At 38.7% G+C, this 13,172-nt stretch overlaps 1 protein-coding gene across 8 annotated transcripts in view; it reads left to right on the forward strand.

Moving 5' to 3' along the window:
- Positions 1 to 13,172, forward strand: part of LOC6529439 (neural-cadherin) — a 102,246-nt gene that overhangs the window by 29,151 nt on the left and 59,923 nt on the right. For 4 of the 8 annotated variants that reach the window (XM_039372796.1, XM_039372797.2, XM_039372794.1 and 1 more), the window contains exons 3-11: positions 754 to 1,204; positions 1,691 to 1,907; positions 2,107 to 2,892; positions 3,426 to 3,659; positions 3,720 to 3,911; positions 5,042 to 5,053; positions 5,845 to 6,035; positions 10,458 to 10,647; positions 12,299 to 12,481. In XM_039372796.1, the coding sequence (XP_039228730.1) occupies positions 754 to 1,204; positions 1,691 to 1,907; positions 2,107 to 2,892; positions 3,426 to 3,659; positions 3,720 to 3,911; positions 5,042 to 5,053; positions 5,845 to 6,035; positions 10,458 to 10,647; positions 12,299 to 12,481 (2,456 nt within the window). Of the gene's footprint in view, positions 1 to 753; positions 1,205 to 1,690; positions 1,908 to 2,106; positions 2,893 to 3,425; positions 3,660 to 3,719; positions 3,912 to 5,041; positions 5,054 to 5,844; positions 6,036 to 7,294; positions 7,486 to 10,457; positions 10,648 to 12,298; positions 12,482 to 13,172 lie in introns of all 8 variants that reach the window. The other 4 variants (XM_039372795.1, XM_015196869.2, XM_015196862.2 and 1 more) reach the window with 2 other exon arrangements.

The following is a 13,172-nucleotide window of genomic DNA, read 5'->3' on the forward strand; positions in this document are numbered from 1 at the left end:
CTTCCCCCCAATTCCGAAAAAACACACGCCTCTAATAAGCGTCCGTCTGCTTGGGGTTCCCCTCGTTTACCGCTTCTTGTTTGTCCCAGCGAAAAAAAGGAAAACAGGGAGGAGCCCAACAACATGATTGGAATTTTCCGGTGCAGACATTTTTGCAAAGGTAGTAGAATAAAAAAATAGCGTCCCTGCATTACTTCTTTGCCTCCGTCCTTTCTTGGCCTTTTATTGATTTCTTTCAGCTTTAACCAGCTTTGTTGTGTGCACGTTTAGTGGAAATTAAAAGTTGAGGCATTTCGTTAGCTGAAGGAATTTAAATAGGTAACTTGTTAGATGCGAAAGTTTGCTAAGGGAAGTATGACTTGGTATTATTGTAGACAATAAATTACACAACCTATAGGCTATGTTTATCAATTAGGTAAAGTACGAGATCCAACATTTTATAGATTTAAATATAATAATCATTTCAACACTTTAGTGTGCCCTTAAAGCAAAACCCGTGTATGCCAGGCTTTGGCCTTGCCTTGAGACTGCTTTTCCGGCTGATTGCATTTCAATGGCTCAACCGAAACACGAGAGTCTTAAATTGCAATAGGGAGCTTCCCCCTTACTTACTATCCATTAGTTGTAATAACAAAAGGCAAAAGTTTCGGCAAACCGCCCGAAAAAGCCAAAACACAAACACAAACACAAACCAAGAGAGAACACAAAAATTTCTCATGCTTCCCTTCCACAAATTTTCTGTGTGTGTTTCAGCTGGCATCAAGTACACGGACAACCAGCGTGTGATAATCCTGGTGAAGGATGTGAACGATGAGCCCCCCTACTTCATCAACCGTCCACTGCCCATGCAGGCGGTGGTTCAGCTGAATGCACCACCCAATACTCCAGTGTTTACGCTTCAGGCCCGAGATCCCGATACGGATCACAATATCCACTACTTCATCGTTCGCGATCGGACCGGCGGACGTTTTGAGGTGGACGAGCGTTCTGGTGTTGTGCGGACAAGGGGCACGGATCTCTTCCAACTGGACATGGAGTACGTGCTGTACGTGAAGGCCGAGGATCAGAATGGAAAGGTCGATGATCGCAGGTTCCAGAGTACTCCCGAGGAGCGACTTTCAATCGTGGGCGGCAAACGAGCCCCCCAGTTCTACATGCCCAGCTATGAAGCCGAGATCCCAGAGAACCAGAAAAAGGACTCAGAGTAAGTCAAAACAAAGTGGCAGAGAATACGACATTGCCCCCCACAAAATGCTAATAGGAACACTATGAAAAATCATGATAACTTTAACCATTTTGAAGAATACTTCTGACTAAATTTTATATATTAGTAAACTTTAATGGGTTTCCAAAAATTCATTCACTCTAAGTAGCCAAAAAAAGAAGATGCTTTGCTGGCATTTTTCGCCAGTGCATGCAAATTTCGTGGTGCTGCCAATAAAAGTTATGCATAACAATGTGAACTAGACGGCGGCCATGTGTGAGTGTGTGTGTGTGCAGGACCTGATCTGTGTGTGTGGGCTTGTGCTCATTGAAATTCCGATGGGAAAACAACTGTCAAAAGGCAGTGGTGCGAGTGACAAGCACACACACACATACAGAGCTCGAAGTGGTCTGTGGATGGACATAAAATATGCAAGCAAATTTTAAATTTCCCTTCGCTAACTTTTTCGTATCCGTATCCTTTCAGCATCATTTCGATTAAGGCCAAGTCGTTCGCAGACCGCGAAATTCGCTATACTTTGAAGGCCCAGGGCCAGGGAGCCGGCACCTTCAACATCGGACCCACGTCGGGCATTGTCAAGTTGGCCAAGGAGTTGGACTTTGAGGATCTGCGACAGCCGCACGTGTACTCGCTGATTGTGACAGCCACCGAGGACTCCGGAGGATTTTCCACTTCGGTCGATGTAAGTGAATGGCATATCCTTTTCGAGGGGTTAAGTCGCAGAAAAGATGGAAAAGAAAAGCCTTGTAATACATTTCTCCTATTAGGGGAGTTTAAAGTTGGCCTTAATATAAATTATGAAAATAAAAAGATGCTTCAACCAATCTTTTCAATGGCAATGTCTTTAAATAATAACAATAACTAACGTACATGTGTTTCAGCTCACCATTCGCGTTACGGATGTGAACGATAATGCGCCGAAGTTCGAGCTGCCGGACTATCAAGCTCACAATGTGGACGAGGACATTCCGCTGGGAACAAGCATACTTCGCGTTAAAGCCATGGACTCCGATTCCGGTTCAAATGCCGAAATCGAATATTTAGTATCCGATGATCACTTCGCCGTGGATTCCAACGGAATCATCGTGAACAACAAGCAACTGGATGCGGATAACAACAATGCCTATTATGAGTTCATAGTCACTGCCAAGGACAAAGGTGAACCACCGAAGTCGGGAGTGGCTACAGTTCGAGTTTACACCAAAAACAAGAACGACGAGGAGCCCAAGTTCTCCCAACAAGTGTATACCCCCAATGTGGATGAGAATGCGGGGCCCAACACTTTAGTTACCACTGTGGTAGCCTCCGACAAGGACGGTGACAACGTGCGGTTCGGGTTCGTGGGCGGCGGCACTTCATCAGGTCAGTTTGTCATCGAAGACATAACCGGTGTGATCCGACTGCACAATAAGGCCATATCCCTGGACAAGGACAAATACGAGTTGAACGTCACCGCCATGGACGATGGATCCTGTTGCGTAAATGGAGACCAAACTATCCACACCTCAACGGCCGTGGTCGTGGTATTCATCACCGATGTCAATGATAATAAGCCAGTGTTCAAGGACTGCAGTACCTATTATCCGAAGGTCGAGGAAGGAGCTCCTAATGGAAGTCCTGTCATTAAGGTTGTGGCCACCGATGAGGATAAGGGTGTGAATGGACAGGTAAATATTATATTGCCCAAAAGTTTGGCTAAAACTTTTGTTACTTGAAGACATCACGAATAACAAAACGCAATATTACAATAAATGCATTGAGATATTTCACTTGATTCTGGTAATATCAAGAGTTTTTGATATCGATTAAGCAATGGAAAATTTCCATGCATTTTCGGACTAACTAATTTAGATGTATACGAGTATACTATATACTTGCAATAGCAATCCCCACTTTAATACCTCTTTTGATTATCCTTTCCCTAATTACATTCCCCTTTCGGTCGGCAAACCTGATTAATTATACGTTATTTGTGTTTTGAGGCCAACGCAAACATGATTACCCACACCTAATTGAATTACCTGCATGTGTGTGGCCACGATAGGGTGATTTCATGACGAGATTTGGCCATAATTTTCTTTTCGTGCCCGCCAAGTTCAATGCACTGCTTACAGCATGTCGTGTGTGGAGGTCGAGTGCCTCAGCAGCTCTAATAGCAATTTGTGTCAATCATTAAACCATTTTGCATGTTTTTCGACAGGTGAAATACTCAATAGTTCAGCAGCCAAATCAGAAGGGTACAAAGTTCACGGTGGACGAGGAGACCGGAGAGGTGTCCACCAATAAGGTTTTCGATCGCGAGGGCGATGACGGCAAGTTTGTATCCGTCACAGTCAAGGCCACCGATCAGGGTGATCCCAGTCTGGAGGGTGTGTGCTCCTTCACCGTGGAAATCACTGATGTGAACGATAATCCTCCACTGTTCGATCGACAGGTGAGTCATGTAAAAATTATCAATCAACCAACATAATTAAATATGCACTCATTTTATTAGAAATACGTGGAGAACGTAAAGCAGGATGCCAGCATTGGCACGAATATCCTCCGCGTCTCTGCCTCCGATGAAGATGCCGATAATAATGGAGCTATAGTATACAGCCTGACTGCCCCCTTTAATCCCAACGATCTGGAATACTTTGAGATTCAGGCTGAGTCCGGTTGGATTGTGCTCAAGAAACCGCTTGACGTAAGTGTTTGCTTTTCATTTATCTTCAAAATTAAAGAATCGATTACCCCAGTTATGAGTTTGCCATACCCCTACTAACCAAGTCTTATTATTTTAATTTAAAGTTTTATTTTCAAAAAAACGAAACCTTTTGTTTTACTAACTAATTCAATGACAGATGCTTAGCATCTATCAAGTTCAGTCAGCTCCAGCGGCTTGTACCTATATCTGTATATCTATCTTCTTGCTTTTGATTTCCTTTTAAACTGCACCTTTCTTTTAATTTGTATTTCAATATCTTATAAGACCGCAAAAAGTCGTAGGTGCAATAGAGCCTTATGGGCAACGATGAAAGTTTTTTGCCATATCTAAAAACAAAAGTTTTAAGTTGATTCCAATTGTTTTGTTTAGTTTATAGTGCGTAAAATTGGCGAAAAACAAAAGCTTAACAAGTGCAGATACTGCCAAAGAGCAAATTGATTTTTAACATTTTTTGAAACAAGTCAAAACTAACACAAAACAAGAAAAACGCCATCAGAAGTTGGTATGAAAAGGCTTATAACAGTTTAGCTCTTTTTGGTGACAGGTTTTTAGGTTTAAGCAAAATGTAAATATTAAAACATTGTAGAACGCATACCCCAAAACGATCACGAATATTTTTGAGCATCGTTGGAACCTGTTTTAATGGTTCTTTCCATTACATATTTTGAATTTAGTTGTACCTTCAAAACAGCATAATTTTGTATTGCCTCTTTTTAATTTATACCCAAATATTTTCCCTACAAATCCCAAAGCAAAACAATCCAAATACTTTTTGTCGAGACTATGCCATTTTTGAACGTCTCTTGCTGAAGGCAAAGTGCTAAAGTATTTATGCTATAGCTATTATATTTAAGGAATGTTTGAATGGATTTTTGAAGAACATTTAATTTTGCATGCCCATGAAAAATGTGGCCAATTTTGTAAAGGATATTGATAGGAAACATTTACTTTAATATTCTTGTTTTAAATGCACTTTACTTTTTTCTTTTCTTTTTATTTGTTTATTAACAATTTGAGAGGGAATACGATTGAGGCATTTTAATAGTTTAAATTTTAATTTATCTTTACATATCCAATATAATGGTACTCAAAAAATATCAACAATTTAGGGTTGTTATCCAGTAAGTAAATGCAATTACTGTGACTGTGCTAACCCCTTAAAGCAGTTAAAAACCCAAAAACTGTACGCTAACATAAAAATTCGAAACTAACTCGAAGACCAGGTTGCATTTCATTAAATGTAAATAATTATAAATTTTAGGATTAATTCCATCGTAGGGTTACTCAGAATAAAGCCATAAAAATAGTCTCGCCAAAAGAATCCACCCATTTTATGAACCGATCCACCGAATTCCTGAAAACAATATTATTACCTATAAACTAATCCCATCCCATCCCAAATATAAAAAACTCTTTTATCTCCCAAATTTTGTCTTTTATAGTTTGTTTTACTTTTTATATACTTGTAAAAACATTGGATTAAATTTAAACAGTTGGAGGGACCAAAGGAATCCTTCTAGTTTTGAAGCCGCTCAAAAAGCTCTCTAAAATTATACAGTGAAAACATTGGGAAATATTTACCCACATTTATCATTCACATTTTTGAATTTAAGTTCTTCCAAAGACCAACATATTCATATACGACGATTATATTGGTCTTTGGTTAAACAGTAACCTTCAAACCTAAAAGATTTCTGTAACACCTTCGTTTGAACAACGATGCCATTAAATACGTAATCGTAACGTAAACTCAGTACTCAAACCATACGTAACCAATGCTAACACTTTGGGTTCGGCTCTCGACTACTCCTTGCAATGTTAACTCCCGTTGTGCTGTTAACGCTAACATTTCGCCCTAACTGTTCTGTACTGCTTCAATCAAAATTCACCCACTCAATCAATCATTCAACAGCGTGACCGATATCGATTGAGGGTTAGTGCCTCCGATAAGGGCACTCCCGCCTCGGCAGCCGATGTCGACGTCGAGTTAGATGTCGTCGATCGGAATAATAAGCCACCCATTTGGGATAAGAGTATATACGGGCCGATTCACATACGCGAGAATGTCACTGTGGGTACGGTTGTAACATCGGTTAAGGCAAGGTTTGTATAGCCAATGAGAACTCACTCACAACCTAACACTAAAACTGAAACTAAAACTAAAACTAAACGTAAACCTAACTTGCGAGTCTAACAGCTGTCGGTCTATTTAACATAGTCTAGATACAATTTTTTGAACAAGCGGCATAACAATCGGCTAACCTAGCATTAAGCTTTCAAGTATAAAGTATTTTGAACATACGGTCTATTCACTGTCACGTGAGCTTTGGAATGCAAACCCCTTTTTTGGCATATCGTAAAAGCTCTCTGCGAATACAGCAACCAAAAGTCCTGACCAATCTGTAAAACCAAATCGAAAATGGAAGTGGAAAAATTCAAAATCCTTCAATCTTTTGTTGCTGGTGTGCATATGATTTTGATGCGAGCAGTCTGTTTTTTAAATACGGTTGCCCCTCAAAATCTTTTTGGATTTTGTCGAGTCCCATTTCTTTCTCTTTACTAAACAAAACACATCACCCATTGGATCTGTGATTCCCCAAAAAGACTGAAAACCCCTACATGAATTAATGCCTGGAATTGTGAGAATCGTAATGAAATTTTTGGTGTTGGTTTTCATTTGAAAAATACGCTGCTTAAACATGCGTCATATTTTATAAGCAAAACAAGGTTGCAGTTTAGATTTAAGCTAGTGGAGCAAGGTAACTACACAAAGTGTTCAAAAATGTTAAAAAGCAATAGTCAAAATCGAAATGAATAAAGAATAATAACCGCAGCAAACTGTGTAAAGTGTGCTATGAAAATTATACTTATTAAATGCACAAAACCCACCATTAGTTTCTTTTTTCTAATATTTAATTGACATTTTCTTTTGAAAGCTACAAGTATTCATTTAAATAATAAAACATTTCTTTTTGAAGGCTAGGGTCGAGACTATAATAAATATTTTGCACTGCAATTGAAATACTTTTTATTGAAGCCGTAAACTTAAAATGTTTTCCTTATCCCGTTTTTCGATTAATTTATAACTTATTTACTTGCGGTGTTGGTTTAAAATTTATTTTTGATTTTTAACCAAAAGTCTACTATTATAACAACATATTTTTTAGAACTTCTTTACATAAAAGGTTCCAACTATACATATTATATTATATAATTTTGTTTTTTGCCTTTTTCCTGAACAAATGTCGTATTTACCATCCAATATCGACGCGTCTGTCATTTTTGCATCGCCTTGCTTGATTTTGATAATAAACCCAAACGATTTTTGAAAACATTGATCGTGAAATGTATACAAAATACAGCGCGAGACATACAAGTTAGAGGCCATGGCCCAAGACAAGGGCTATCCGCCATTATCGCGTACTGTCGAAGTACAAATCGATGTGGTCGATCGTGCAAATAATCCGCCCGTCTGGGATCATACTGTCTATGGGCCCATTTATGTCAAGGAAAATATGCCCGTCGGCGGCAAAGTCGTCTCGATCAAAGCCAGGTCTGTTCATTTTTCGTGCAAGAAAGTTTATCTTAAAAAAAACACATGAAATTACATCCCATTTTGCTTAGTTCATTTTTAAGAACTGCATATTTTTTTAACATGATTCTAGATGGTTTTTTTTTTGTCATATATTATTGGTTATTGGTGTCATGTCTTGCAATAATTTATATGTGTTCTGAATGTTTGCTATAGATGTTTATTAGCTATTGTATTGCCCCCAAGAAAGTGTTTTTGAATAACAACACTCATCAACGCCTTCTTCTAATCTATAGTAATTTTATGTGGTCGCCCAACTAGTTTCCCTCCCTAATATCATCTCTTCCCATAGAACCCCATCATTTATATGAAGCACTCAAACTGCACCAGTGAAATATACACCCAATATATGCCAAAACTGCACAAGTCACACATGTATATTAAAAAGCACATTTATTCTTTTAATTATATATAACCAATTTTCCAGAAACAACTAATTTGAATTATTATGCCGAAAATTGTAGTACAAATTAAGCATATTTAAGCGATTTAAAATTGAAAATGCTGTCTAACCACTGCACTTGCAATATTTTGGGATACTTTTCAGAAATATACTACCAAAAATACCCGTTTTCATATTTTTCAAAGGGTAATATTCGAGTTTGTAAATAATAAGTACTATAAAAATTTTCCAATGGGCTTTCAAAACAAATTACGTGCGAAACCTATACCAAAAAAAATCTAGTTCTGCATTTGAAACTTTTAATCCTTTGCTCTGTGAAAAAATTATGTTTACGTGCGAAACCTATACCAAAAAAAATCTAGTTCTGCATTTGAAACTTTTAATCCTTTGCTCTGTGAAAAAATTATGCCTTTTTCTTCTCGACCAGATGAAAGTGCTGCATAAACTTCGAAAGGCACACAAGTCGGCTTTGTCACCAACCTTTGCCGCATGATGAGCTGGGTCAGTTTCAATTACCTGCCACTTAGTGGACGCCAGGGGCAAAAAATAAAATATACAAGTCGCCTGCTGAACAGTAAGAGCAAGAGGCGGCAGTGAAAAAATGGAAAGTTTATTTTAAACAAAGTTTTGTTTTTTATAATTGCAATTAAAAAACTTCAAGCAGCGGCCTTTAATGACTTTTGACCCCGCGCCACTACTTTTCTGCTTTGCATCTCCGCGGGCACCGTTTTATCTTCGTGGCAAACCAGCCACATGGCGCTGGCATTTTAATTATGCGTCAGTCCGACGAGTCAGTTCAGTTTTTATATTATCCAATCCCATTTTTTAACCTGCACTTTTCCTCTATCTTGCTACCTTGCTATCTTGCCGCACTGAAAGCAAATGCACTTAAGCCGAAAGGACACGTTGAAAATAAAAGCAAACGTAAATAGTAAAGTGAAAACACTGCACATACGCACCTGCACACACCTGAGCCTGATTCTGAATCTGTATCTGCTGTTTAGCGTTAGTTTAGTGCCCTTAAGTACACCTCCTTTCTGTTCGCAGCGCAATATTAAGGAAATTACAATCTATTAAACGTGCTTGGGTTCTGCTTTCTGTTTTCTGTTTTCTGTTCTCGCCTCTGTTCTTTATGTGTTTAAATTTCGAATAAAAAGCATTATCATCCTGAGTTCTCTTCTTCGCAATTATCTGGTCATGTCCCAGCACAGAAATTTGTTAACAATACGAGTATGTATATATGTATGTACATTGGGCACCATTAGGAGAGGGTTTAAGTGTTTTCGGGGGGGCGGGTTGAAGGACTCCCCAGTGTGCGCGTATATCATCATAATTGTGTTTGCTCTTGGGGCGCCGCGAGTCCTTAAGGGCTCAAAAAACAAAAGCAAAAAGCAACAAGGTCGAGGGCATAGCTCACATATATATTTCTATAGAGATTTCTTAGATAGAACTGTTGATTATAATCCTATTATTAAATGTATTTTCTTTAAGCCAATAGCAACTAGTTTAGGCTTTAACCAAACTGCAAACAGCCTACAACATTTACTTTATGTGTATAGTAAGCAGTGTACAGAAGCAAAGAAGTACATCTATTTGAAACACTTTATTTTGGGTTTACCAACACAATCAATAAAATTAAAATCGATTCACACCATCCAATCACAAAACAACTACAAAACAAAACGAAACCTCCAAGAAAATTTCATGCAATCCACAAACTTCCCAACCATTTTCCCACCCACCATTTCGCCATGAATTTTTTTGTTCGCAACAATAATTTTTGTGTCGTTTTTTGTCCTTGGCAACATTTTGCGCAGTCCTGACAGTTTTCATTTATTCTTAAGACCCGTTCTTAAGGCTTTTTCCCTGTCAGCTGCAAATGTTGTCCATGCTCAAATAAAATATATATTTTTTCTGCAAACACGTATATACAGTACGTATATACTTTGCTCTTTTTTGCGCCTAATTTGATTTTCATTATCAAGTGCCGAACCCATTCCCAAAACAGTCAAATGGCAATTAGACTTTTTGAGGCCATTTGCTTAATATTCGGTTCGTTTTTTTCGGTTTTCACCTTATTAACCGCACAAAAGACGCTTCAAGGAATTTTGTTGTGTACGATTTTTTAAAGCACACAACGCAACATTTTTACTGCACATAGTTAAGAGCAAAAGTTCCATTCATGCGTCATCCTTTTGTATTTTGCAATGTCGCATGTGCCTTAAACAGAGTTATATTTTTGAGTGTGTGAATGTATGAATGTATTTTTAGGAGCAAGAGAATGGAGGCTTTCGCAGCAAAAAGAGTATTTTTCTTGAGTCCAAGAAGCCCTTCTCTTGCTCTTTTCAACATTTAACCAATTGATTTTTGATAAACTTAATATATATATTTAACGATTTAATTTGTAGCATAAACATAATTTCATGTAGCAAGTATCTAATAACGTACTTACGCTATTGTCAATGCCCTTTCACTAATGCAACACTTTAATGCCCACTTTACCCTTGATCCTTGGCCTCAACGTCTGCAGTTCGGGTATTGAAGGCAATCCCACAGTTTTTTACCGACTGATGCCCGGGTCAACGGCCCAAACAAACAAGTTTCACACGTTTTACTTGCAACAAAGACCGGACAATGGCGATACTTGGGCTGACATAAAAGTAAATCATCCGCTGGACTACGAGAGTATCAAGGAGTACAATTTAACCATACGTGTTGAGGTAAGTTTGTACACATGCAAAAAATGCAAAGAAATCCCAAGGAAATTCAATTTAAAGTTAGCAAATGTTTGCACAATTTTCAGGCGGCAGTTGAAAGTTTTCGAGTCGTTTTTAGGCCCAATTAGACATGTATTTGACTTTTGTATTTGCGAATGACTTCCGAATACGTTTGTAATTATTTGATTTGAAAAGTTTTAATTACTTGCGCGAATTTCCTTGCCGGAAAATGCAAATGCGAGCTTTGGTTCGTTTCGAATTCATTAGAAACTAACTGATTGAGTGACGGGGTGTCGGGGTGGCGGGTTGGCGGTCCGACGAACTGACTGACTGAATGACTGGATGACAGCTCGCGGCTCAACGGTAATCAAGTGCATTCCCAATCAATGTCAAGTTTCAGCATTTCCTCATTGGTTTGGCCATTCAGCGAAGGACAAACTGGGTGCCAGACCAAACAAGCCGCCTGCTGAAATATTAATGGGAATGCTGCTGCCGCTGCTAGCCGCAGCCTAATGAAATGTTATAAAAATGCAATTGCAAAGGGCATTGGCAGCATTTTGCACTCGATGTGCAGGTAATTAAATATCACAGGGTTGTAGCTTCATGGCCTTCAGCCTGCAAATGACCCACTAAAAGCTAATGGTCTCGATGGGCAGGAAAACGAATTTCTAAATGAATTTTGAAAATAGTTTGCGGTTTTGGGGAAGCCATGAATGCAGATATTTCCGCATATTAGTTTGACAATACATTCGTATTAATTTTTAATTCACGGTTTTTTGGTATTGCGGTTGGGAAATATGTCAAATATACTTTTTGTTTAACCTGCGGTTGGTGCTAAAATTCTTTAATAATTTCAAATGGCAATAAACCTTTTATTAAACTTTAGAACTATATTAAGCAGTAAATAATTTATTAAGTCCTAAGTAGAGTGTGTGGGCTTACAGATTTGCCGATAACCTGTCAAAGTTCTGCAGCCGAAACCCAATCTTGGTCAATAACAAGTCTAATTACTGCTCGTGTTTACCCAAGAAAATGGAATAAACGCAAACTAAATAATTCATATCGGCCACTCTAGTCCACTCCATCGGGATCCCTGGTGCTGTCCACATTAGTGTAAACATATGTTTGCAAATATGTATATATATATGTATATCGATTTCATATGCATTGATTAATAACGTAATGCCGGAATCTGAATGGCAAATATTGCGCAAATAGACGTCGTAGGCAGGAGTGTAAGCTGGGCCAATCGGCAATCTGGCATAAACCAACTAATAAATGACAAGTTGCCAGTTAGATTTCTTCTATTGATTGATGGCAATTGTGTAATCAATCAACTGGCAAAGGGTGAAACCGACACTTGGCACAGATACCCATCAACACAAATAACCGTTTCGAGCGTAAATAATGTGGGAGACACTTTTTTCCACAACGCTGAAGAATTTTAACAATTTTTAATCAGCCGAGAAAAATTGCAAATTAAAATACAAATATTCTGTCAGAAGCAAAGCGGCCAGCAAAACTCATCATGCTAACTTTATTGCTTAATTAAAAAACAAACACTCAAAAGATCGGGGAAAAAGTTATGAAAAATCAAATGTATACCCTTTTTAAATTGCTTTTTCCCACCTCTCACCCCCCTCCTCTCTTTCAGAACAACGGGGCCCAACAATTGGCTTCGGAAGCGACCGTTTACATAATGCTCGAGGATGTTAATGATGAAATACCTTTATTCACCGAACGCGAACAGGAAACGGTGCTCGAGGGCGAGCCGATTGGCACCAAAGTGACACAAGTGAACGCCATCGACAAGGACGGCACATTCCCAAATAATCAGGTGAGCAGCAGAACCATTTCACAGAGGTGGGCGAGATGGAGGAAAATCGGGTCAAATCGGCGGAAATGCCCGACGATTGCGATAGCAAATTAAAGGGAGCGGGAAAAAAGGGAACAAAATGGCTGGCGGAAAAATCCAGATAAAAATTGGATGAGATACGATTGCGGAGTATGCTTCAACAGAAGATTGTTTTAATCCAAGATTGGTTATACTAAAGGCCAATAAAGCACAAGTCGTGTGAATGCAATACAATTTTACAACAAAGCGGACGATTAGGCGGGCTTACACTATAGTGTGGTTCCATACCAAACATAGAATTTTAAAAGGTTTAATTTTAATTTAATATATTGCTCCGAAACGCAAAAAACTGCATTTAGCTAAAATCTTGTTACAAGCAGTTCGGTTTATAATTTATAATTCCTTAATTCCACAGCATCAGCACCCTCTCAAGCGCCTTTATCGTAAAATTCCCTCAACAAAGCCTTCACAAATCCCTTTAAATTACTATTTTCAGCGTCATCTTCAAGTTTCACTCACTTTCTGACCCACCTAGAGTTCTTTAGCACCCCCTTAATTTGTCCCACCCTGCTGTTACGAACCCTTTTACGTCTTTGTAATTGTTTTTTGCTTCCCGCTGACCACGTCCTTCGTCCTTCGTCCTTCGTCCATTTGGCCATCAGCTGGCAGCTGG

The sequence above is a fragment of the Drosophila yakuba genome, chromosome 2R, assembly GCF_016746365.2.
Source record: "Drosophila yakuba strain Tai18E2 chromosome 2R, Prin_Dyak_Tai18E2_2.1, whole genome shotgun sequence".
Classification (NCBI taxonomy): Eukaryota; Metazoa; Arthropoda; class Insecta; order Diptera; family Drosophilidae; genus Drosophila; species Drosophila yakuba.